General features: G+C 51.2%; 9 protein-coding genes across 9 annotated transcripts; 5 read left to right on the forward strand and 4 right to left on the reverse strand.

Moving 5' to 3' along the window:
* Positions 1–845: 845 nt before the first annotated feature.
* AFUA_1G16130 (cation-transporting P-type ATPase PCA1) lies at positions 846–4,254 on the reverse strand (the record flags this gene model as incomplete). The annotated part of the gene is made up of 2 exons (XM_747887.1): positions 846–3,847; positions 3,900–4,254. 2 exons carry the CDS (start codon positions 4,252–4,254, stop codon positions 846–848), a joined length of 3,357 nt encoding a protein of 1,118 aa, XP_752980.1.
* Positions 4,255–5,698: 1,444 nt separating this feature from the next.
* On the reverse strand, positions 5,699–5,911 carry AFUA_1G16140 (uncharacterized protein; the record flags this gene model as incomplete). The annotated part of the gene is made up of 1 exon (XM_747888.1): positions 5,699–5,911. One exon carries the CDS (start codon positions 5,909–5,911, stop codon positions 5,699–5,701), a length of 213 nt encoding a protein of 70 aa, XP_752981.1.
* An 816-nt stretch (positions 5,912–6,727) lies between these two features.
* AFUA_1G16150 (thioredoxin domain protein) lies at positions 6,728–7,403 on the forward strand (the record flags this gene model as incomplete). The annotated part of the gene is made up of 2 exons (XM_747889.1): positions 6,728–6,858; positions 7,073–7,403. 2 exons carry the CDS (start codon positions 6,728–6,730, stop codon positions 7,401–7,403), a joined length of 462 nt encoding a protein of 153 aa, XP_752982.1.
* Positions 7,404–8,380: 977 nt separating this feature from the next.
* AFUA_1G16160 (Zn(II)2Cys6 transcription factor domain-containing protein) lies at positions 8,381–8,973 on the forward strand (the record flags this gene model as incomplete). Its single annotated transcript, XM_747890.1, has 3 exons — positions 8,381–8,598; positions 8,646–8,757; positions 8,821–8,973. 3 exons carry the CDS (start codon positions 8,381–8,383, stop codon positions 8,971–8,973), a joined length of 483 nt encoding a protein of 160 aa, XP_752983.1.
* Positions 8,974–9,493: 520 nt separating this feature from the next.
* On the reverse strand, positions 9,494–12,191 carry AFUA_1G16170 (DUF3435 domain-containing protein; the record flags this gene model as incomplete). Its single annotated transcript, XM_747891.1, has 5 exons — positions 9,494–10,755; positions 10,829–11,184; positions 11,257–11,690; positions 11,744–11,951; positions 12,013–12,191. 5 exons carry the CDS (start codon positions 12,189–12,191, stop codon positions 9,494–9,496), a joined length of 2,439 nt encoding a protein of 812 aa, XP_752984.1.
* Positions 12,192–16,795: 4,604 nt separating this feature from the next.
* aspf9 (glycoside hydrolase family 16 protein) lies at positions 16,796–18,098 on the forward strand (the record flags this gene model as incomplete). The annotated part of the gene is made up of 3 exons (XM_747892.1): positions 16,796–16,883; positions 16,943–17,220; positions 17,277–18,098. 3 exons carry the CDS (start codon positions 16,796–16,798, stop codon positions 18,096–18,098), a joined length of 1,188 nt encoding a protein of 395 aa, XP_752985.1.
* A 133-nt stretch (positions 18,099–18,231) lies between these two features.
* On the reverse strand, positions 18,232–20,125 carry AFUA_1G16200 (uncharacterized protein). Its single transcript, XM_747893.2, has one exon. The coding sequence runs from the start codon at positions 19,892–19,894 to the stop codon at positions 18,509–18,511; it is 1,386 nt and encodes a 461-aa protein (XP_752986.1). The 5' UTR covers positions 19,895–20,125; the 3' UTR covers positions 18,232–18,508.
* Positions 20,126–20,196: 71 nt separating this feature from the next.
* AFUA_1G16210 (threonine--tRNA ligase MST1) lies at positions 20,197–21,804 on the forward strand (the record flags this gene model as incomplete). The annotated part of the gene is made up of 1 exon (XM_747894.1): positions 20,197–21,804. One exon carries the CDS (start codon positions 20,197–20,199, stop codon positions 21,802–21,804), a length of 1,608 nt encoding a protein of 535 aa, XP_752987.1.
* A 1,170-nt stretch (positions 21,805–22,974) lies between these two features.
* On the forward strand, positions 22,975–25,487 carry AFUA_1G16220 (putative C6 transcription factor; the record flags this gene model as incomplete). Its single annotated transcript, XM_747895.1, has 6 exons — positions 22,975–23,025; positions 23,175–23,667; positions 23,725–24,198; positions 24,252–24,564; positions 24,621–24,931; positions 24,982–25,487. 6 exons carry the CDS (start codon positions 22,975–22,977, stop codon positions 25,485–25,487), a joined length of 2,148 nt encoding a protein of 715 aa, XP_752988.1.
* Between the last annotated feature and the right edge of the window lie 194 nt (positions 25,488–25,681).

A 25,681-nucleotide genomic window follows, 5' to 3' on the forward strand; every position in this document is an offset into this window, starting at 1 on the left:
AGTATGGAGCACCGTCTCCTTAACTTCGCAGATATCGGCAGAGGCGCACACTAAGCGTTTAAGATTCGAATGCCATCTGCCCTTAGGCCAGGTAGGATGAGTGTCTTCTTTAAACAATAGTCCATGTGCTTATGACTTTGAATACCGCTTACATTCGTTTGGCTAGGACTATACTAGGGCTGGTTGGTTGATTGATCTCATTTGCACTGACCCCTCGCAAAAAGAGCGATATGCAGGCTACCACAACCATATATATCCGAGTACGTACATGTAGAGTTTCCACTTCCTGAAAACGATCTTTGAGCCTCGTTAAGGCCTGCCGTAGCCTATGTGACATTCCCAATGCTAGGCTGAACCCGCCGCCCCCCCATCTCTGACGATCAAGCGTCCCATCTCAAACACCATAGAACACGCTGGCCCATCGTATTATAGCCTAAAATTCAACTCTTGGCAGCGTTAGGCCATCGTTAATATCATACGCATACGCTGTGCTGTAGGAAGAGACGAAGCATATCCAAAGTGGCCGTAGTAGCGACAGCGTCGTGAGCGCTCCGGCGAAAATTGAAAATAGTTATATAATTACGTCTTCAACTGAGACAATGAAGCTGGGATGGGGATCTGGAGGGATGGAACGGATTGAGTTGAGGCTTCCTTGGAGGGATCTTCTCTAATATGAAGCAGACTATCGATAACGACAGAATTGCAGCATCCTGCGATTGCGATTCGAGACTGAATATGGAAGGAGCTGCCGCATTCCGTCTATAAAGCGACGATTCCAGTCAGACATTAACGAGAGTTTGTGGAACTTCAGCGGTTGTAACTCGTGCAATAACGGTGCTCTGTGGCTAGATCTTCGACCAGCGCAGAAGCAGCGCAGCAGCAATGACTGGCAACACACTCACCAACTCTCCCAGTCCCGCAAACTCTGGGGGAATTCTGGCATTGACAAAAGCACCGGCAGCGAGAAGGACTGCAAAGGTGTTGTATACGAAGCTCCATATAAAGTTGAACTTGATGCGGTTGACAGATTTCCTACTGGCGTCCATCATGGTGGGGATACCAGCCAGAGAAGGCCGCATGAGAACCACATCCGCGGCGGATTGCGCGACATCCGTGCCTTCGTTCATGTGGACGCCAATCGTAGCCTGGGCGAGAGCAACAGCATCATTCGTGCCGTCACCACAGAAAACAACAATCGGTTTCTTACGATCTATGCCGGTACTGAGGAGCGTCTGGATGTAGTCCTTCTTGTCGGCGGGCGAGCTTCGAGAACGCACGTTATCGCCAGGAATGCTAAGCTTGGACGCCAAAGACTGAACAGCTCCGTCATCGTCGCCAGAAACCACATGTACCGAGACGCCACGCCTTTGTAAGGTCTTAATCGTTCCTACAGCGTCAGGCCGGAGCTCATCTTCAAGACCGTAGACGGCCTGTAACGTATTGTCGATAGTAAAGCAGAAGACAGTGTAGCCCTGTGCAAGCATTGGTTGAACAACTTCATTGTCCGATAAATTCAGCCAGCGAGAATTGCCTGCCCGAAGTTTCCGGCCACCAAAGGTAGTTTCAACACCTTTGCCAGTAAGGCTCTTGGGCTCAGGAACAGCGGAAGCCATAACTCCGGCATCCTTGAGGTGAGCAGCCACAGAAACCGAGACTGGATGTCGACTGTTCTCGATGAGGCCTAGAAGAAGTGGGAGCTTATCCACGTTGTCGCACTCTGACGCGACGACAGAAAGCTTTCCCCGAGTCAAGGTCCCAGTCTTGTCAAACACGACGTGCGACGTCTTATGAGCCACTTCAATAGCATCTGCTGACTTGAAGATGATACCTCTCTCCGCCGCGACTCCACTGGCAATCACAATGACCATAGGAACAGCCAGTCCAATTGCGCAGGGGCAAGAAACGATGAGGACAGTAATGGCATATGTTATGGCCCGAATTGTAGCTTCGGATCCATCATATCCACGAACAGTCATGCCTAATGCAACCCAGATAAGGAACGTGATGATTGTCAACACCAGCACAACCGGGACGAAGTAGGATGCTACCCGGTCCGCGAGATCCTGCAGCTTAGGTTTCGACAGTTTGGCTTCATCGACCATCGCAGCAATGGTATTGATAGTGTTATCGCTAGGCAAACGGTTCAGTCGAACAGTCATAACTCCAGATCCATTGATAGACCCAGCAACCACCACAGAACTAGGATATTTCTCCACTGGTCTAGATTCACCAGTGAGCATAGACTCGTCAACCTCAGACGACCCATTGATGACAGTGCCGTCTGTCGGGATTCTGGTGTCAGGGAGAACTTTGAAGGTGTCGCCATATTGAAGAAGTCGAGCGTCAATCTCACGTTCCGTTCCGCTCTCTTGGTCGACAAGGATAGCTGTCGATGCCTGAAGTGACCGGATAGAAATAGACTCAACAGCTCTCTGACGAGCGAGAGCGGCAACCCATCGACCAACCATGATCAAGGTGACCAGGAGAGTGCTCGTTTCAAAGAATTGACCAGTCGAAAGGGGCTGCTCTGCAATGAGGTACGCAAAGGAGACCACCGAGAATATGTAGGCAGCACTAGTGCTCAAGACGATCAAGAGGTCCATCTCGATGACCCTTGAAAAAATAAGAGCCTTCAGGGCCTTGGGATAGAAAGGCCCTGCTACTACAACTTGAACTATCGTGGCCAATGCGAGTGACGCCGAGGAATACGCCACCTCCCTGTCGGGAAGCGATGCCCATGCCATGACTAGGACCGGAATCGTCAAGACAGCGGATAGAAGCGTCATGTATCCGGCATGACGAACATGCTTGCTGCCAGCCTCCAGCGAAGGGTCGCCACGGGGAGAAGCAAGTTTAATTGGCGGACCCCAAATCTTCTCGATGAGGTCTCGAGCTCCCACGATATTCGGATCAAACGCAACTCGCACGGTCTGCCTATCTATGGGTGCCATGTCAAGAACGCCGTCCGGCCATGTCTGCCTAATAAAATTCGAGGGCTCATCAGGGACGATAAGATCTAGGCTAGATCCCTGGTTCTGGACTCTTGCGCACTTAAACTCAGTGGTTCGCTCCAGATGTTTCATGATTTCCTCAACTGAGCCAAGGCGAAGATCAATGTTGAACTCGGCTCGTGAGAGAACTAGACTGGTTTTCAGGTCTTTGACGGCCGGGACAGTAGCGAGGGCTCGTCTAAGCTTTGTTTCGCAACCAGTACAAGTCATGCCAGAAATGCTGAGGATAACATGTTCCTTGCCGGTACCCCGATTCTCTATGTCGGTGACGGCGTCAGTCGAAGCTTCCTCAATCTCTAAACCAGGATCGGGCACAGCAGAGGAGCAGCAAGCATCGGTGCAAGAGCCTTGAGGGTTGGGCGGCTGCTTTTCCGTGCAGCGAGAATCTGCGCAACCAGTCATCGAAGCTTTCATGGTATCCTGCTTCGGTGGCTCGCAGCAGGAGCCAGAGGAGGCGGCGTTGGGTAGCTCTTTGGCGGGCTTGTCCTTCGAACAGAACGAGACAACGCAGACATCAGCGGACGCCTTCCCGACAGTCCTGGTGCTTTCACGAGAGCCGCTTCGCAGGCGAGGACGGTTCTGCGCGGCCTGGTCCTTGGTGACGGAGCCGTTGCTGCAGGAATCCAGTGATGTGCGAAGGGAGCGAGCAGATGACTTCTTAGAGCACTGCTTCCCGTCCAGTGACCGTCGCTCGCGAATTTCACAGCAGGTTTCCTGGCCAAGTGCAATAAGAGCGCGGCAGATACATCCCAGGGCTTGTAGAGTAGCGCCGTAGCGGTCGAGGGCAGAGAGACTATGTTGGCTGCATGCCTTGTGGTCGGTAGCTCCACCACAAGCTGAAGGGAGTTAGCAATTTTTGAATGCCATTCTCAAAGGGCGAACACTCACTGTTCGGCTGAATAGTTGGACTGGAGGCAGCTGTAGCACTCATCTCGCATTCCCGCATAGCCAAGAGGTTAAGGCAAGACGTGTCGCAGCATGGGCGGACTTTGCCACGGCAGCAGTCAGGCGCGTCGGTATGATTCTCGGTCTTGTTGTCCGCACATTTGCCAGCAGAGCAGCAGTCGTCCGGTTTTTGTGGGGTCGGCGATTTCTGACCCGGGGCCGGGGTGTCGAGAGGCTCAGCGTCGTCGTTATCGCAGCAAGAATCCTGGCAACTGCTCGTCTTCTCACTTGGAGCCGCGAGTGGCATAACATCAGACTCAGAGACCGGAGCCGGTGGGCCGCAATAGTCGTCTCCCATCGTTGAAGTCAGCGCTTGCTTTCCGTCCAATTTTTGTGGATTCGAGGTGTTGAAGTTGAGCTTTTCGGAAATTGTGTCAGCCTGTCCGTTTCTGTCGGAATGCAACAGGAGAGGTGGATCCCAGAGGCAGGAGATACTAACTTAACTATCCCCCGCTCTAGATTAGTCATCATCAATTTGAGCCCACCCAAAATTGCCGATTAGGGCCCTTACAGCAATTCAGACCTGTTATCAATCTCATTGGTACACCCGTATGATCCACTTCGCTCTGTTTCCGTCAGTTATAAGCCTGACTGTCACTTCGCGCTACGCTTGCACAGGTCGTCACAGGTTTGAACCCAGCAACTGGGTATCCTAGAGAGCTAAGCCACAAAAATGATGAATCCACGCGAACCATAGAATGATTGGTCTTATTGTATCTACCCTTCCAAGGCGGGAATAAGTGACGCAGAGGAAAAGCCACGTATGGGATGTTCCAGGATCAACCACATACATATACATAGCACCCGACTACATTATTCGCTGTATCCTGAGGAGGTGTGTCAGAACAATAAATGACCGCATAGACAAAGAATGTTGCCTTTTGGTCTAGCGGTATTATGCCCTATATTTACGCAACAGTTCCCTATAGGACACTTCAGCGTGGCTTAGAAAGACGCCCACATAATTATCTGCTGGATCGCTGTTCGGGATTTCTCGATCTTGATCCAAGGGCGCTTTGTCAAGATTGTTCTTGATGGAAGCACATATATCGGGTAGTTTCGATGGGATGGAACATATTTTCTCTGTGGTTCAAAGGATCCCATCGTCTGGCGCATGCCCGAAGTTATTTTTGCCCTCAGCGCTGAGGAATCTATAATAGGGCCGGCCGCAGCGGATTATGATTGGTTACCCAGAAGACCGTTATAATTGGTGGCTGTTTAGATGTCCTAATATGACTCATGGCCCAGTGTTGAGTTGAATGGAGCTCTTCCCCTCTCCCTCAGCAACTGTGGAGGGCAAGTCTATGAGAAAGGAGCACTGGTTCCTTGGACTTTGCAGACATCAGTACTGTCGAGGGCACATTTAGTGTATAAAATTAGAATGCCATGCATTCTTAGGCCAGGTAGGATGAGTATCTTCTCTAAACAATCGTCCAATCTGCGCTTATGGCTTTGACTACCGCACCGCTTACTTCTCCGTTTGGCTACAACTCTATGTACCTAGTCCCAAAACCTGCATATTTGCTTCCGCTCCATCATAGAAATCCTTTGGTCCTATCAGATCATACAAAGACAAACGTTCCGCACCAATAGTCCATCAAACCAAATTTCCCAGACGGCACAGGTTCACTAGGAGTTGATCTTGGGGAATCTCTCGATGAGCCTCAGACTACTGCATCCGTTGGTCAGCGGGTACTATGGAGAGTATTTAACTGGAGTGTGTACCTCAAGGCGACTGGGGTCTAATCAGATGTCCAATCGATCAGTACAATTGTTGATACCACTGACTCGACTGCGCGATGATCCGTCCGCACCAGCTGCAGGATATGTCTTGCATCCTGAAGGCATTCAAAATCTTCATCTTTGAACATCCGCAATGGGCCATTGTAGGCAAGGCTGTCTGCCTTTTCCAAGGCGATCTGGTGAGCGGTGTGCACATTGAAGCATTTCAACATATCGTATACGGCGGGCACATTCTTTGACCAAGCCCTATAAGCCGGATTTGCACTCTCACAGCATTCTCGACTCTCCTCTACCCACATACCCAGTTTTCCGTGAGGACAGATCAATATGGAATCTTTCACTACCACTGATGCCGTTCTCTCGACGGTGGTCAAATAGGCTAGAGCAGCCCTCAGTACCACCTGAGGTTTTCCTGATGCTGCACACATTTTAACCCAGACCTTGAGGGGTAAAAAGTGTCCTAGACTGAGGCAGATGGTGCACTCCTCGGGACTGCTTAAATGTCTCTTCGTTCTCTTCACTGGGGCCATCCCTTCCCGGTCGAGTGTACAGACGGATCCTGCTGAGCAGCGGTTTTAAATCAAGCTCGGTGGTGATCATGAGCGCGGATGAAAGACGTCGTTATCGTACTGGCGATCTAAGGCTTATATATCCGGTGATAGTCCACCAGCCCCGACCCCTTCACTTGAACCCTTACCGATCCATTGTCTGACAGGGATAAAATGTGTTGAATGCCTCGTTCCCCATCTTACGGCACAGTTATACTACTCCCTGGAATGTACTGATACGGGATCCGGGCAAACCAAACATTATCTTTTCCCCTTGCTGACAACTTAGTTCGGATGGTATTAATCTGATCCTAGATTCACTAAGGCACGTCGATGACTATCAAGCTGGATGTCTGAAAAGGTCAGATAAGCGATACGCGATACGTGGTCACGGCTAACGGTAAATTCTTTCACTGGGATTCAAAAATTAAGCTGTATTCGTCTCATATCATGGGGTATCTTCCACTTGACATAGTACAAATGCAGTCTATCATTGTTGAATCACGTGCGGTTCGGAAACTAGTTCCATGTTCTTTTCCCGCTTATGGTAAGGATCTGATGTTGTGGATAGAGTACAGCGACAAAGTACGCTGTGGTACCCAATACATGGCGTATCCAGGTCTGGTTACTGGCCACCCATGGCTTCATTCAACCCTGCGCCCCGCGCTAACTGTCTCTTAACACCACCACCATCACAATACTGCAACCGCATTTCCCACTTCCATACCATTCAGCATGGCTCCAGGCTCTATTGCTGAGCTCATGACGTACGTTGGCTACTTTTCCCTGAGGCGGTGATAATTATGTTGACTAAGTGCCCTCCAGAGACGAGGAGTATAAGCTGAAAGTGGAGCTTTCGGTCGAGCCTGTTGTGGTCACTTTCCTTTCCACTGTGGACGATAAGTGCGGGGCTGTAGCCTCGAATATTGAGGAGCTGAGCGGCGAGTTCACAACCATCAAGTTCTACTATGTCGACGTCGGAAAGCACGCCATGCTCTCCAGAGCCCTTTCCAACAGAGAATTGCCTATCGTCGTCTTTGTTAAAAATGGCACAGACTTTTTGAGCCTAACCTCAGATGTTTCCCTTTCAAGTATTCGGGAAGGTCTCCAAGCACTCCAGACAGAATATTGTAAACCCCTTGCACTCCATCGCTAGGTAGGCACGTTCTTATTCCCGAACACTTATTTCCAACAAGCCTGGGAGCTGGTCCACATATGGCACTGTACTACTTATACTAACGGATGGTCCCTTCGCAGGAAAACTTGGTAAGGAGTGGTTGTGCGCCCATCAGGGACGGGAGACGACTAACTGTCCGCAATGAGCCGTCGTTTCACATACCATTTTGTCCACCTCCTGTACTCATGCGCTTTATCACCGCCCTCCAAATGTATCCCGAAAGTATAGCTACCAAGCAAACAGAGCTCTATCTGTCAAGAAGCCTGTCCACGCTCCGGGGCGTTCTCTGCTTACTACCGAATGACTTCGATGACGAGGTACGTAAAACTGGATGCAGCAAAAATGGGTGTCATTGTCAGGGACGGGCTTCGCAACGGTTGACCGATTATTCGCACATCCTTGGTAGAGACGGCGATTCGTAAAGCTCCCAGGAGAACGGGAAGACTGGAGTCAGGTATTGTGGACAGTGGAACGTCGAATATACTGCAACCAAAAAGCACCGCTGATGTTGCAAGTCCTTTCCATTCATCGCGATGGGCCGGTAGTGAACTATGAATTTGCGGAGCCATGCTGATCTGCATACCATTTTGAGTAGGACCTCTGCTTAGACAAGTTTGTTGTGCTCATCCTCACCGCCGAAGTCCAGTGCTCACGAGCCAGTTTGCCAAGCATCACGTGACATTAACCACTTACTATTTACTAGTGCACCTCAGCGTATCCACATGATCGCTGTGGAACCAGTGGTGTACTGGAAACAGAAACAGGAAACAAGTCAATGTTTACTCAAGCTCTTGACATAGTAGCGTAACCGTTTACCCTTCCACAAATTTCACTTCCAGCCTGCCCTGACAATGGAGAAAGAGCCTTTGAAATTGACTTCCCCTCCAGTATCCTACAGAGGTATGCTCAAACTAGAGGACCAATCTAGGAATACATCATCATCCACTCGAACAGACATGCAATTCAACTCACTTGTTAATCCTACAAATTCCAAGGTTGCTATCCCTCGGATTGCGTGCGCCCAGTCAGGAAACGCAGCCCTCCGTGCTAAGAGAGCATGTCTGGGATGCAGACAAAAAAAGGCCAAATGTGACGGCCGCCAACCATGTCATCGATGTGTCCTTTTCGATGCCGTTTGCGAGTACGCCGAGGGGAAGGAAGACAGAATCAAAAGGTAGGTTCTTCAACCCGGCTGTAGGTCCCTCGAGTAACAATTTTCAGACGCGTTTTAGAACTTGAAGAACAGATTGATGTGTACGATCAGTTGCTGCGGAGGTTACGATTCAAGGTAGATGTTCACGACCGAGAGGTGATCGATAGGGTTCTCAATCGGGTAGGCATATCCCTGCAATCATCTTATGCAATAATGCGCTGGCTAATACTATCCATAGTTCAGCCCTTCCTCGTTTCTGGACATGCGAGGTACCTTGGAGCGGGAAAAACCGATGGCCGGAGAGCAGGTGGCCAGTACCGAAACAATCGGCGAGCAAACCCGAGCGGGCGAATCAACATTAATATGGAACGCTCAATCGGTAAAAATCAGGTATAAGTCCCTTTAGCATAGGCGGCATAGGCTCACGTATAATGTGGCTCTCGTGCACATTGTCCAAACGGCACCACGCCATAACTGGTATGTTTCAGATACCAATATATGACTTCAAATTCTTACCAAGCGAGCATAACGAGCTCTTCTCATGTAGCTGTTATTTTTGCTCACTGTGGGACTGGCAAAGACTCTGTCAAATATTTAACATCCATGGTGCTACAGCCGAACAACTGGTCAATCAATATAACTAATATTAGCGGCCTGGTTGTGGCTAAGGTACGGAGAAACCAGCATCCGGGCCTCTCCAGGCTTGTGAATCATGTGACGTATGCTTATACTGCTAAGTAGGGAGTAAATTAAAAGCAAAACAGGTGCATTTTGGCAGGTACGAGACCAGCTATATACAATGGTAGACGCCACTAAATACAACTCTGCATAAAAAAAAAGGAAGCCGCAAAGCCAGGCTTCAGCGGATCATTGTACTCACATTGTAACGACTGCATCTAGACATCCTCGCATGCTATCATTGGAGACGCACCCTCTTTGAGCGACGCGGCGGTGGCACTGTAACGGTACCTTTGTCGAGCTCCAGCAGGCGCGGGTCGATATTTGCTGTCACAGAGCCGACAGAGGAAGCGGGAGTGCTAGTGCCTGACCGTCCACATGATTCCAGAGAAGCGTCTGTGCTGTCGATAGAGGAAGTATCGCTGCAAGTTAACAGAGGTCTGCTTGGGAGATGTTTTAATTTGATTCCGATATCATATGAGTGCACATCAACGGCATGCGCCAAGAATTCAGTAGCCTTTGCGAACTTAGGGACATTGCAGCAGGCCGACCAGGTACAGCTAATCCCCTCGTGCGCACGGGCGAGATGAAAATCAATGAGATGGCGACGGAGTGAATCTTTTCGCTTGGAAGGAAATTTATGTGGAGGCGGATTAGAAGCTGAACGACGTGACAAACCGCAACAGATAATGCAAACATCTGTTGGGCAGTCCAGGGCTTCTTCTTCAGAAGGTGGTGATTCTTCCGACTCTTCACGTTCAGTTTCATCAGCCTTAGCGCCATCACTCACATCCCAGTTGATTTGGTTGCCTCGCCGGCTTGGTTCGCAGAGCTTCGAGAGCGCAACCATGTCCTTGGTAACCTGGATACGTCGTGCAAGTAGCTTATCCGCATCAAAACATTCCGCTTCAGGGCCATAGAAATTCTCCACCAGTCGCGCTCGCTCGGGAAAGACGTATTCTGGAATAGGAATATCCCAGTCTTCATCGTCGGAGTCGAGATCTTCACAACTTTCAGCATCAGACTGGCCAAGAAGTTGCTTGATCTGTCTGTCAACTTCGAGCACAGGCTCATTGTGAAAATATTCCTTTCTAGCTGTCTCGCGAGTATCCTTTGTCAGGTTCTTCCTTACCCGAGAGAGCTCTTTTTTAACTGCCTCATGTCTTTCATGCAGATGAGGGAATGACTCCCGAGCTTTCGCCACTGTACCAGCTAGCGATCGCATCTCCTCCTTTAGCTCCCTCTGCTCTCGTCTAAGCTCAAGGATTCTGGGGTCTCGACAAATAGCACGTTTCTGCTGGTCGGTAAGACCTGACGGGGCAAGGGGATCCCTCTTCCTGAGCATGCTTCCAGCAACCCGAAGCAGACCTTCCTGAGAGGGTCGGAGAAGCACGACATGCTGGAGATCGCGGCCGATAAACTGTGACTGGTAATGCCTCTCGAAAACCGCGTCGCCGGACTGGCCTAGCACTCTCTGCCGCTCCTGGCTTGTGAAGTTCCCTGTAAGGTCAAGTTAGATACAGTTTCAGGTTCTTTCGTTTTGCAGAGCCATCTTCCACGCGGGAGGACATACGATTAACTTCATTGGCAACCCAGCGCCGGTAGTTATAATGGCCAATATCGTCCTCAAACTTAGCATCTCGACCTAGTTCTTTGAGCGCTTGTCGACTTGAGTCGTACGTCATCGGCAATGACTTATGGAGCTCGTAGCCGTGCGGAGTGCGCTCAATACGTCGAAGGAGAGGGGTATCAAGGATCTCCTCCTTCCACCGGAGGGGAAGATCCTGTCGGCGCTTTGGAACTCGAAGCCGCCATATCAGCTCTGGAGTCAAGGGATTGACAAAAGCCCCATCGCGGAAAGCTAGTGAGATAATTTGGTTGATTGGGCAGTAAGCCAATTGGTAATCACCATGCATGAAGAATTTAGTTCTGAGGGAAAATAAAGTTAGCCTCAGCAGGTCAGCAACTAGCTGTCTATGGATCTGCTATGGATCCGCTTACCCGTCAGCGCCTTCTGGCCGGCCTTTGAGGTTGCGAAACTCAATGATGGCACAAAGGACATCACGCTTGCTATCGGGGTCTTTAAGAATGAAGAGCTCAATATCGCGGTAGCAGACTGAATCTGGAAGATCGTCGGCCGAAACGTGTTTGGGAAGGTCACTCTGAAAAGTCTGCTCGCGTTTGCGTTTGCCCAGGGATGACTTATGGCCAGTCTGGGAAGCTTTCTGAGGAAGCAGTACACCCGGTCGCGTTCCAGTGATGGCAGACCAGAGTTGCACTACGGCAAATTGGATAATCATACTCCCGTGACGGAAAAATCTCGAATATATCCAGTGCTGGCGATATAAGATGCAGAAGACATTAACGTCAAGGGTGTCCTTCTTCTTCATACGTCTGGGGATCTTTCGCTCTGCGGGGAATACTTTATTCAGGAACTAACGCCGATGTTAATGGTGGAGCTGCTGGGACCAAGAACGAAACAACGTACTCGTCGCATCTGTTCATAGACGTTGCCATTCAGACGGCGCCGTGCAAACAGACCAAAGTATTGGCAAAGCCGTCGCCAGTACTCATCGTACGACTGAAGAAGCTTCTGTCGTGAGGTCCTGTACATCCAATCGAAGAAATTCATGTAAATTGTTTGGTCCTCCAGGAGTAAATACTCCACGTAGTCCTCCTTTGAATGGATGCAAAATCTGTCGACGGTACGTTAAGGATGTACGATCCCTGCAGCAATCTGAGAAAGCGCGTACGTACCTTCGCCAGTATCTTTCGACCACTGCAAGACCTTCCAATGTCTTGGGTTTGAAGTTCGGGGGTAGCCATCCAATGCTGCGAAAATGCTCGAGTCTGGCTCGGGTCTCTTCACAGAGGATCGGGTCGGTCCAGTATTGATGCTCATTGGGATCTGCAGGAGGGAGAGGAGGCGGTGACATCAAGATAAGCTGATCCAAATATAAGAGAAAGCTGATTGTTTTCTGCAGTGATTCGAGCAGCGATCGCCTGGCGGATTGATTTGGAAGGCGTCAAGGTGGGAGGAAGGCGCGAGAGTGCGAGGGAGGAAAGAAAGGAGTGAGGATGGCCGGCATTTTATAGAGCACATGGGCAATCTGCTTGAATTCGAGGGAGCTGGATCTGGCTGCTGAGGAGGCCATTGTCGGCGTCACTAATGGTCGTGAATTGAAACCGAGCGAGTTCTCGCTGAGGATTGTCTCCTCAGGACGGTGACTAAAACAATGCTTGGCGGGTGCAGAATAGTGGTGTGTAGCACGTGCTTGAGTGCTAAAGCGGCGGCTCGCAGAGGGAAAATACAGGTGGAAATGCGGCCGTTTATGGCCTCAGTAGCTGTCATTTTCGGCGTCGATTTCACAGGTCCCCATATTCTAGTTGTAAGTTTTGGCGTGCCCAGATACTCTCACATCGAACTGCAGCACTCCAAACGGAGCCCAGCTGTTTGACTCTGGTTACAATCCACTAGTACTCTAGTCATAAAATATTCAAGCTTCCAGATCTATTCTATCGATACTGAGACTCCTAGACTATTCCTGGCGTTCGCCTCGTTGCAAGCGGAGGTCCTTTTGTAGATCGGGTCTCCTTTGATGTCCCCATCATCGGCCAGGAGTTCCTGCTGGATGGCTCTAGTAATAGTGGTATATGTGATTTGGGAGGGGTTTCAAGACATGACGGACAACTGGTGAAACGTGTCAGGTGTGCGTCATGGGTTGAGGTCTAATGGCAACAATGAGCTATATAAGATTGTAGATGCAGGACCTGACTTATGTCTGATTCTGAGCGTAATGGGATAAGCGCGAGGCATGGTTGAGATGAAGGGTGATCCCGGCGAGAAAATATGAGTTCCCAACCTGGCGACTGTTGTCATGATATAGCTCAGACGCATGCAAATTCTGATTTTCTGTCTAAGATAATCTGTGAAAAACCGGGGAAATCATGTTTTAGACAGGCGCTCATTCTTTACAACGGTCTCATCTAGCTAGCTTCATCATGCTTAAGATATGTGTAGTATGCTGAAGCTATGATCATTCAAAAGAAAAGGGGAAAAAGAGCTTGGTCAAGATATGAATATAACAGAGAGAAGTGGATGTGGTATGTTGTTAACTAAACAATTGCTGAAATATGCTCAGGCCTGATATTCAGAGTTTCGAAAGAAAACAAGGTCCAGAAGCTATATACTGTGTAAACAAAGGAAAGAATATATAGAGGATAGAAGGTGCGGACATTGTCCCGCAGACAAGTGTCTGATGCTTGACGGCCCTGAGGCCTGTCAGGGTTTGTAATAATGTAGTGCCGCTGGCTTCCTCCCGCGGCCTATGCACTGCATACTGAACCATCTTCTATTTCAGTGCTCATCTGGGCTTGAGGAGTCGCTGTCCCTATGCCGCAGCTATGGGTGTTCTCTGTCATCGATTATCGGTGCAAATCTGGCACTGCTGTCCAAGGTATGATTATTGGGTTTGCACTGTTGGATGGCAGCAATCTCTCTCCTTGACACCATCATTGTCTATGTGCAATCAATCGATGCACTTTAGACTCGCGATCGGGGTCAACTCGTCGATCTGGCAGAATCTGGAGGTGTGGGGTCTATGTCTTGGACGTTGTAGGTACTAAGCACAGTGCCGAGTCCATCTTGGACCTTTATTCTTGCCATTGTTGGGTCAGACGCGCATACGGCTGTGTAATTTGATCGCGTTGTCTTTTAATGGCGATGAGTACGGTGGGGCGGGAAGTCGGATGTGGATGGATGGGGGTGTTATCGTCTTGCAGATTACGGGTAGCAAATCGGTATCAAGGAGTGGTGCCGATACGGGCACAGGAATGACGTCGCCGACCGTTGAGGATCGTTGATAGATATTCGACGCGGTGTTGAGATGATTTAAGCGTTGTCTTCGAGTGTGTTTGGTTCAATCAATTGACATAGACCATAACCGCAAACGACATCAGGCAAAAGCACAGCGGAATGTAGACCTTGCGGTCCACACCCATGTCCGTGCTGGTGAGTGACGAGGCCGACGAAGAGGGGACGGAGCGGCTTGGGTTTCTGTGTGTGGACGATCTGGTAGATTTCTGGGCCATGGTTTGGATTTAATGAGCATAGACAGATTATTTGAGGTTAAAGTATGTGAAGAAGAAGCAGACGAAGAAGGAGAAGAAGATAGAGGAAGAGAAGGAGGGGCTATGGAGATGGGATAGATTCAACGTGGCGGTGATGATCAACCCAACAAACATTGCGGAGTACATGCTCCGTCTCAAAACAATCATTTCCCAACAAATCAGACTGGAATGTTTGGCCTTGTGATTCGATCAGCTGACTAAGACTGCGCCTTACTAAGGCAGAGAGGCAACTGATCGGCTGGTTTGTTCCTGATGGTTGATCCAACAAGAATGGCGGGGTGAGTGTGGCTGCAGCCAAGGCACCTGCCACAAAGCCATGTGCGAGTGAGAGGTCGTGCCTCAAGTTTACTCGAGTTTACAGATCTGTCCCTCAACCTTGAGGCTGGGGTTCGATTCCACCTCAGGAGGGTTTTTTTTTTGTCGTGGCCGCCCTTTGTTAGTTTTTGTATATGTCTGGGCTTGCCTCTTGCCAATGATCACAGGAGCATTTTGACTGGTTCTCAGTGTCCGGGGACAGGCCCACGGCAATAGTAGCCTGCTGATGTTTCAGACTGGAGGAACGTACATGTACCTATCCAAATGACAAGTGACTGATATTTCCCTCCAGTTAGACAATTGGCCGTAGATTATCCGTGGAATTCCCCTTAATCTATTCGCCCAGCCTCACAATGACCACATACAACATCGTCTTCCGTGCCACCTTTCATTTCCTGGGGGCTTGGGATGGTACTGTGCAATTTCCCCGTCATGGTGATTCTTACTATTGTTGTTGTTGTTGCTGCTTTTATTATTTACAACCTTCTCATCGGTGAAACATTGTGACATCCTGAAAAGTATTACTAACAAGCAAGCTCTTGTACCTCTACAGCAGTACTCCATATGTGATAGGAGATAATGGAGAGGGGTATATTGAATGGAAGTTAGGATCTTTGATTCTCAAGGCCTGAAAATTGTGCTCAACGTTTCTCCACCTGGCAACCCACATCGTGATCATTCCGTGGCTCAGGACTGGCGACTTTGCAGATGCGCTGTCCGCGGATTGCGCATTCCCTTCGATCATGATGATGAGAGATCAACCGATCGTCTGTCGATTCCTTCTCCATGAGTTAATTTGCACTGTATCCTCAGACATAGTATGATCGAACTTGATATATGACTATCATCTGTGGCAACTGAATCCAAGGATGAAAAATTTTCAGTGTGTCTGACCGACTAAAATTATCTCTGCCAGAGACATACTAATACCTAATGGTTAATCGCTATCTACGGAGGAGACGATACTACCCTGTGAGACACCCGGACAATATGATTATCTTAGTAGGCTGTACTAGATGGACAACACTAGGCCAAAGTTCGCCTAGACCAGGAGATTTCTCCTCTTCTGTCGGCAACACAAGTTCGTGTGTGTTTGTGTGGGTGCAACCAGGGACCGGGCCAAACCACACCCGGACTAGGAAAGTACTTAGTTATCCTCACGTGGTGGTGCCTTTCTGTGGTGTGTGAGATATCGCATCGCGGCTCAAACAACTTTCCCCCCTCATTTCCAAATAGGTAACTCGCTGCCGCGCTGCTCGCTTACAGTTGCATCTTACTGTGGGCCAAGTGAACTTGCTTTGCTCGGTCAGTCTGTCAGGCAGAGTCAGACACACCTTAGTAGAATTCTTGCGTTTCTAAAATTTCTCCCGGCCGAACTTGGGCACATTCATGCTCACTCCAGTCACAAGTGTTACCACTCATGGCAGAACAAAAGACCGTGGCTGAGGTCATCTTGCGCCTATCATCGTGGGCTGATACCGTGCAGGATGGAGCCTTCTCCAGTTTTGTGATCCACCGGACCGGGGTGTCGGCTGGCCCCTCCATCATCCGATCAATCACCGTGTCTGACCACTTTCATCCCGTTAATGCAAGCTGACCTGTGAGCACTCAGTTCCTACCTTAGACACCCCGAGTCTGAGACAGCGCGCTGGGTCATCAACCAGAGGACAGAGCTAAGATCCTACAGTCCCAATCGGAGGCGATGTCTCGACTCGGTGGCAGGGTAAAACCCGACTAATAATACCATGGCTCCATAGCGACGACCCTACTATCTATAGTCCGTGGCCTTATGGCTCTGAGTTTCGATCGATCCATGGCGCATATTCAGCCTTCCCAGTAGACTCGAGCTAGCTCACGGCTGCCTCCCCTTTAATCCACTGGGACTGGCGAGTATTTACTGCTGTCCAGCCCCCCCCCGTCCTTCTATCAATGTAATCATCTCATACCTCTGTTCTCTGTGACGAGCTTCCTGTCGTTTTCTGAAGGGTTAAATCATTCATTTTCAGTCGTTACTTTCAAAAGTCTTGACATATCATCATCTGCTATACAGTTCTCTTCCTTGACAAAACGCTCCTTTATCCTGCGTAGCGCAGACATGTATTTCAAGTACACAGCAGCAGCCCTAGCTGCGGTGCTCCCTCTTTGCTCTGCACAGACTTGGTCAAAGTGCAATCCCCTTGAGAGTGAGTGTTTTCATACCGACATATGATATACATCAGCTTATCTAACGATTGTTTTGCAGAGACCTGCCCGCCCAACAAGGGTCTTGCTGCATCCACTTACACCGCCGACTTCACCTCAGCTTCAGCTTTGGATCAATGGGAAGTCACTGCAGGCAAAGTTCCCGTTGGCCCACAGGGCGCCGAGTTCACTGTCGCTAAGCAAGGCGACGCACCTACCATTGACACCGACTTCTACTTCTTCTTCGGAAAGGCCGAAGTGGTGATGAAGGCCGCTCCTGGCACAGGTGTTGTTAGCAGCATCGTCCTGGAGTCGGATGATCTGGATGAGGTTGACTGGGTAAGCCTGCTTGTCTATCATGTGTTCGTCTTGAGCCGGACTTAACGAAAGCGCAGGAAGTATTGGGCGGTGACACCACTCAGGTTCAGACAAACTACTTTGGCAAAGGAGACACCACCACATATGACCGAGGCACTTACGTGCCCGTTGCCACTCCTCAGGAGACTTTCCACACCTACACCATCGACTGGACCAAGGATGCCGTTACCTGGTCTATTGACGGTGCGGTCGTGCGTACGCTCACGTACAACGATGCCAAGGGTGGCACTCGCTTCCCTCAGACTCCTATGCGCCTGAGACTTGGCAGCTGGGCCGGCGGCGACCCCAGCAACCCCAAGGGCACCATCGAGTGGGCCGGTGGCTTGACCGACTACAGCGCGGGACCGTACACCATGTACGTCAAGTCCGTCCGTATCGAGAACGCCAACCCCGCCGAGTCCTACACCTACTCGGACAACTCTGGCTCTTGGCAGAGCATCAAGTTCGACGGCTCCGTCGATATCTCCTCCAGCTCTTCCGTGACCTCCTCCACCACCAGCACCGCCAGCTCCGCCAGCTCTACCTCGAGCAAGACCCCTTCCACCTCCACCCTGGCCACTTCCACCAAGGCGACTCCCACCCCGTCTGGAACCAGCTCCGGCTCTAACTCGAGCTCCAGCGCGGAACCTACTACCACCGGCGGCACCGGCAGCAGCAACACCGGCTCTGGCTCCGGCTCCGGCTCTGGCTCTGGCTCTAGCTCTAGCACGGGCTCCTCCACTAGCGCCGGAGCCTCCGCCACCCCCGAGCTCTCCCAGGGCGCCGCCGGCTCCATCAAGGGCTCGGTCACCGCCTGCGCTCTGGTGTTCGGCGCCGTCGCTGCCGTGTTGGCATTCTAAACAAAATGACGATTTTGGTTTAATGCACGATACACATCATGAAGGGGACGTCAGAACTATACATTTCGGCATCGGGGTTTCGCCATCGTTTGGAGTATGACTACTCCATCGTTCTTATTGATTTCATTCTATGCCCATACCTATTTCTTATACCCCGTACATACAACATGCAACATGTTACATATTTAATGAAAGTACGCTATTGTTCTGGTCTGGGGATTTGTTTGCTCTGTGACTTGGGTTCCTCTGTCGTAGATATTTCAATTTGAGATATGAATTATAGATCGTCAATCATAACAGTATGGATGTAACGCAGCTTGTCTACTGCCTTGCATCGCGCAAACTCTGGAAATTTCATTCGTATACTCGTCTCGAACATTAAGTTGCTGGTGCGATGCTATGCCATGTCTTTATACCATATTCCCTTTCTTCCTTTGCAGGTTCTGCAGATCGATATATAATCTGCGAACTCGATCAGCTACAGGCCGATGGTGATGTGTCGCCTGCCGAAGAAAGTCGGATATCTGCGTCTCAGACGCTGGAGTCTCATCCTCTTCAGTACGCACGGGTGACGCCCTGCCGGTAAACGGCACGATCGTCTCGATGAACGCCCAGAGACCTTTACTCTGGCCGTTGCGAGGCTCGTTCCCCGCGGCCTTCGCGAAGTCGCCAAAGGAGGGACGGGCGCGCATCTCCCTCTGCACAATCTCCCGGATAGAGTCGAGATGGTCGTCCAGCGTGGCAAAGTCCCCGCACAGCGCCTCGGCCTTGGACTGCATGCGTGAAGTGAGCTGGTCGAGGTACGCTTCCCGCCGGGCGAGTTGGGTCGAGAGTCTGGCGTCCTGCGCGACGGAGCGGCTGCCGCCTCGGCCTCTGCCTGTGCCGGTGGTGTCGTCGGTGGCTGCGGTTGCGACGAGGCTGTCCATTGCGGAGTTGATGTCTGCTTTCAGTGAGGCGAACTTGTCCGTCGCTGTGCGGGCGGCTTGGGTGCAGCCGGCGAATTCGAGGTCGAGTTCGTGTTTGGTGGCCGGGTAGGCCTTCTTGAGATTCGCGTGGAGGCTGCGGAGGAGGGGCTCCGTTTGTTGCAAGGTGGGCTGTAGGGTAGACATTTGGGTGAGGGTTGTGTTGAAGAGGCTTTCAAGGCGGGATTGGGAGGTTAGGAGGGAGTTGGGGTGGGACTGCATTTGGGGGTTGGTGGATGGGGGTTGTGGGTAAGGTGGGATGCAGCTCGCTGGATAGAGGGCTGATACTGTTCCGATGCTGCAGAGGGTTTGATATTGCTGGACAAGCTCCGGTAAAATGAGAAGGTGGGAGATTGCCGCCATGAGGAGGAGGTTGATCAATGGTCTGATGTATCTTTCTATGCGCGCAGACGTAGATGCTGTTCCCGAGCTGTTTGGCACGATCTTTTCTCCTTCTGATTTGCCCGCTGTCGTAGAAGTTGCTGAGCTCAACGCTTCAGACTCTCGCTTCTTCCCTGATCGATCAGATAATCGCTTGTGCCTTCGCTTGACTGTATGCGCGGGCAGCGTGCGGGAGCGCAACTCCGGCGCTACCCAGGAGGCTTCTGAGATAGGTACCTCGCATATTGATGGCATGATAAGCTCAGGGCCTGATATTGAAGAAGCAGACGTTGTCATCGATTGGCACTTTTTGTGCTCGTCTTCTTGGTTTGGTCGCGCATTTCGTACTGATTCTTCAGGTAGGTGCTCCTTCTGTAAGGATGACGTTGACGCCACAATCCAGGACTCGCCCAGTTCACAGTTCTCAGCTGTACGAGCTGAGCCCGGAGACATGCTGAGTGTGTTGCGCTTATATTCACTGCAACTGTATAGACGCCTTGAGTTGACCTTCAAACTAAGACTGCAGCGCACCAGAAGATGAGTAATTGGAAACCGTTGTAATGCCAATCACCAGATATATCTATCTTGAAGCTCTCACAATACGAGGTATCGAATCATGCCGTTGCGAAGGGATGCCCTTGTGTCGATCGGAACTGTTGTGATAGTGGGGAAGCGCACCTGCCATTCGTGGACTTCCCAATCGGGCCGATCCAGCTGGACCTCGCGTCGTGTCGCGGAAGAAAAAATTCCTTGCCATGAATCAACCAACCATGCGGCGATTATCCACTCTCTCCTGGCAGCGCTCGTTCTCGAGACGACCGGCCTTCAACAATGGCGTGAAATATCTTCCAGAGCCGACCACGAGACGGCAATGGCTGTCGACGACATCATGGCGATCCTGTTCGTGCTCCGAAGCGCATGCTGAACAGTCCCCTGCCCCAGCATCCACCGCGCCCAGTACAGATTATCGAGCTCTAGGGACTGCTCAAGATCTTTTCACAACCTCCATCTATAGTCCTGGATCACCCCTTTTCCTACCCAACGGCACCCACGTCATCAACCGACTGATCTCGTTTCTCCGCACACAGTACCTTCAATACGGATTCCGCGAAGTTTTGACGCCAACAATCTACAAGCGTTCTCTATGGGAGGTTTCGGGCCATTGGCAGAATTACAAAGATGACATGTATGAGGTCAAAGGCCGAGGAGCTACAGGGGAAGCCGACGGGGAAACGGGCGAGGACGAATCGTACGGCCTGAAACCGATGAACTGCCCCGGCCACTGCCTCCTCTTCAAGTCGCAGAACCACTCATATCGCGAACTGCCTATCCGCTACGCCGATTTCAGCCCTCTCCACCGTAACGAGATTTCGGGGGCCCTAAGCGGGCTTACCCGCGTCCGACGATTCCACCAAGACGATGGGCATATCTTTTGCCGACCGCAGCAGATCAAGGGGGAGATTGCGTCCGCGCTGGGGTTCGTCGATATGGTGATGACAACGTTTGGTCTGGGACCATACCGTCTCGTACTCTCTACTAGGCCGGAGAAGGACTTTATCGGGAGCCTGGAACTGTGGGACAGCGCGGAGGCGCAGCTGCGGGAAGCCTTGGACAACAGCGGGAGGGAATGGGCGATGAACGAGGGGGACGGGGCTTTCTACGGGCCGAAGATTGACATTCAACTGCAGGACCAGGCAGGGAAATATCACCAATTATCCACGATCCAGCTGGACATGAATCTGCCACAACGGTTCGGGTTGGAGTACCAAGTTGCGGAGGGTGAAGAGGACTACAACCCGGCGACTCCAGGAAGAGCGACGCCCGTGCTGGTTCACCGGGCCAATTTTGGGTCGCTGGAACGCTTCCTTGCCCTGCTCATCGAGCAATATGCCGGTCGCTGGCCATTCTGGCTCTCTCCGCGCCAGGGTATCATTCTGACGGTCAACCAGGACGAGGCGGTGTTGCAGCAGGCACAAGAAGCTGCTGCGAAAATCTCTGGCTACCGTCCGCTTGTTGCTGGCCAGGACAATGCAACCTCTCCGAAGCCTCTTTCATCCGTCGACTCCACGTACCTGATCGATGTCGACACCAGCAGCCAGACTCTCGGGAAGAAGATCCAACGGGCCAAACAGATGAAGTACAATTTGATTTTCATCCTCGGGCCTAAGGATGTCGCGGACTCGAGTATTACTGTGGATGTGACAGGTCAAATGCAGACCAAAACGGATGTGAATGGACAGAAATTGAAGGAAGTGCTCGCGACAAGATTGGGGGAGAATGCTCTCCAGAACCCACGGGCAGTGAGGCTAAAGGTCGACGAGGTCCATGATCTGTTGGTCCAGCTGGAGAAGCAATTTGTTTGATGGATTCGATATCCCATGCTTGTACCATAATGTTGAGTACTAGTCTAGTCGCTGTATGTACTCCGTAGACCATCCTGTATCATATTCCCAACAAGCCTCAGTTCCATCATCTGGAGCGCGAGTTGTGTTTCTGTTCTCCACGGCTATCCCCAATCGAGTATCAACTCCGTCCTCCGGCTTCGGGATGCTAAAACGTTGATGGAGCCACCATTCTGTATCTTAGGGCTTTCGGCTCTCACTTCCAGCTGGACTCTTCTTCAGCTATCAATCAGTTTCGCAGTTGGCAGGAAGAAGGCATGGAAGAAAGCATGGAGGACTTGCTGTCGAGTTTCAAATCGAAACCCTACGAATGAGCTGGCCATCGATCTCCGTCCTGGCGTACTGTGTACAGCTTCATTTACCGAATTCGAACTTGCACCGGATAATTACTCCGGAGTATCACCGCTAGAGTCGCTAGTCTAGTGTCTTGGGCTCATCGCGGCATGCCGTTATTTGACACTCTCGCAAAAGAAGCTTTTACTTATGCTTTTTCCTTTCTGACCCGCTTGATCAAAATCGCTCATTCAATTTGACCTTCGGGTTCCATATTCCATGTTCCATGTTCCAGTGCCCCCAGCCACCAACGATATCATTCCTCCTTCGTTTTCTTATTCGAGTTAACCCTCCTAGAAGACAAGACAGCCAAGCAAGCAAGCCTGCGAAACTTCCCGAGTTGTAGTAGCTTTTGCCTCCCCCCCTCTCATCCCCTCTTCTTACTTGCTGATAGCTCCAGTCCTTCCTCCCACCCCCCCCCACTGCCACTACATCCATTTTCTTCTCTCCTTGCTTTCCTTTTCGTTTTTCGCCTCTTGGGGTTGAAGTTGAGATCTTCTCATGGAGGGTTTCGCGCTGCTTGTTCGATCTTCAGCGATCATATTGATACGCGCCCCTCGTTGAATTCATGGTAGTCGAACCAAGCAAATCGGGCATGGCCGACGTCCCGTTGAAAACGAATCTAACGCGGAAGAGCGCCTTTTCATGTGAGGCCTGCCGCAAGCGCAAGGTGGGTTTTTGTCCCCTCTGTCCGCTCGGGTGAACTCCGAAGGGATATATCATCATCATTCTCAGCCGGTTGGGACGTTCTTCTGTTTATAGGTCAGACACTCATCGGCCTTGACTATTCTAGGTAAAATGCAACGGTGCGAGTCCGTCGTGTTCACGGTGTGCCGCTCGTGGGGAAGCGTGCGTTTATAGCTTGTGCGTCTCCGATCCGTGTCCCCGACGGTTCCTGCAGCTTCCTGTCGATCGGTCCCCCCTTGCTGACGCCTTGAATCGCCCCTAGAGCTCCGACCCTATCGTACACCAAGCAATTAGAAGCTCGAGTCGCACAGCTGGAAGATGCTCTGGCCAAACTGCGGGGTCAGCAGCGGCCCGAGTCTGAGGTTCGGAAAGCAGGCACGCCGTCGTCGGCCGGAGAGTCCAGTGCGAGTCCACGGCCTAGGACTAGGATAAAACAGGAAGAGGGGAACGAGCCCAGTTTGGCCGGGGACTTTGAGGGTCTCCGGATCGAGCACGATGGCCGGATATCCTTCCATGGTCCTACCAGCTTGTTTCAGCTGCCGAGCGGTATTCTGAGCGAGTCCTCGTCATCGTCCAATCTTGCCATGCAGCTGGAGGGACGCAAGGAAAGACTCATCAACAATGCTTGGAGAGAGAGGGCATTTGAGCAGCTGGCTGCCATGCCGGTAGGTGGACTCTTGGTCCCCACGAAAGGACAGAGGCTCATGATGGGATTTCGGCAGGAACCATTCCAATATCTTCTTGATTCTCACTGGTGCTGGATCCAGCCGCTTTTCAATTTTGTTTACCGGCCTGCGTTTACCCGTGCGTAACCCACATCATCCGATCGTCAGAACAAAAAAAAGTGCTTACAATCTCCAGGTGATATGAAGATCAACGGTCCGTATTATTCGGATACCCTTCTCAATGCGATTCTCTCTCATTCGGTACGATGGTGCAAGTCTGAACCCAAAATTGGCCCCATTCTGGAATCCTTCGATGGCGGCGCTCAATTCTCCGACCGCGCGGTGACGGGGTTGTATGATTCATTGAGAGTCGGCTATGCTGGCATTCCCACCATTCAGACGTTGCTCATACTCAGTGCACAAGAGTGCGGCCGGGGCAATCGAACCCAAGCATGGCTGTACAGCGGCATGGCTTTTCGATTGTTGGACGATCTCGGCATCTCCATTGATAGTCGCAAGTATCCGGATGCTGCTCAATTGAGCGATGAAGACATCGAGATTCGAAACCGACTCTTCTGGAGCTGTTATTTCTGGGACAAGCTGGTGTCATTGTACTTTGGCAGGTCGCCAACTATGCAAAACTCTCACGTCAGCCCGCCGCGAACTATATGTGAGTTGTCTCTCCTGGTCTAGCGTAGTTCTGTTACTCATAAACCCCGGCAGTGGACGATACATCGGAAATCGAGATTTGGACTCCTCACGGAGTTATCTTCCCAGAAGGCACTCATTATCCGCCGACGCAGGCTCATTCGACGTCATGTTTTATGAGGATGTGTGGACTGGCGGAGATTCTCAACGAGATCCTCATCCACATTTACGACCCTATTCGACAGGTGTCCGAGGCCGAGTTCCATGATTGCGTCCAGGAGCAGGCGAGGAACTTGACGGAATGGTGGGATGAGCTGCCGGACTATCTGAAGCTGGTGGTCACAGAGCTACCTCCCTACTCGCCACCAAGCCATATCGTGATCCTGAAGTGAGTTTGTCCCCGCTACGATTTGATGGCACAATTTATAACGGCCTCCTCCACAGTTGCTTGTATCATACGATCAATATCCTCCTTCATCGTCCGATCCTTTGTTCCAAGAGAAACCGAGAGACGTACGATCAAAGTCACCTGGTGCAATGCATGACCTCGGCGACAGCCATATTGTCACTATACGACCTCTACTGTCAAACGTTTGGCGACGCGCATGTCGTGCTCTCTCTAGCATACTCCGTGTACACGGCTGCATCGATCTTCCTGCTGGAGATTCAGGCGCTAAAATATGCCGCGCCGGGTACTCTTAACAAACTCAAGTTTTGCATCCTTGCACTCGAGCGAGTCAAGGTTTCAAGTCCTGGTACGGCAGAGCCCTTCTCCCGCTGACAAGCCCATGCTGATTTCCTCCAGTCATCACCACAGCTCTGGGCCTCATATACCATGAACTGGAGAAGTTCCGAATTGACATCCACATCACCCTCCCACCATCGCAGTCCGAACATCCATCCTCAGAACCCGCCTCGCAAGCACACTCCCCAACTCACAGTCAATCCCCCAGCCAGCACCCCGGCCAGCCCGCTCTACATTTACGTAGCGGCTCCCGTCATGTCTCCCCAGCCGGCCAAGCGCCCACCATGCCAGGCTCCCTCCCCGCACCGCGCGTCACAAACGCGCCCCTGCCGCACCAGGGCTACGCATTCCAGCGATCTGTCGGGGATTTCGAACCGTCGCAGACGGGCGTGCCGCCCCTCCCTGCTACGCATCTACTAGGCGGCATGCCCAATGCGGCGATGACGCTGGACAACCCGGGTCCGTACGAGATTACGCCCGAGGTCTTCGAAGCGTTCTCGTACGCGGAGCCTATCACGGCTAACATGGCTTCTGCTTTTGAGTCGGCGTGGGGCAGGCCAGGATGATCACGCGCCTGGATTGCGTGTACTTTTGATTGCGATCTAGGCGATATCCAGGAAGTTGTTACTGTTCGTCATAGTAGATTCAATTGGAAGTGGTAGACTCTATGAATAGATGCCATGCATTCTTGACATGTATATACAGTCAAATAGTGGACATAAAACATTGTGCACAGAGACGATATATACACACCAGCCCC

This window comes from Aspergillus fumigatus, chromosome 1, assembly GCF_000002655.1.
Source record: "Aspergillus fumigatus Af293 chromosome 1, whole genome shotgun sequence".
Classification (NCBI taxonomy): domain Eukaryota; kingdom Fungi; phylum Ascomycota; class Eurotiomycetes; order Eurotiales; family Aspergillaceae; genus Aspergillus; species Aspergillus fumigatus.

Excerpts from the sequence above, each read along its gene's own strand:
- AFUA_1G16200 (XM_747893.2), bottom strand. The coding sequence starts at position 19,894 with ATGTCTCCGGGCTCAGCTCGTACAGCTGAGAACTGTGAACTGGGCGAG.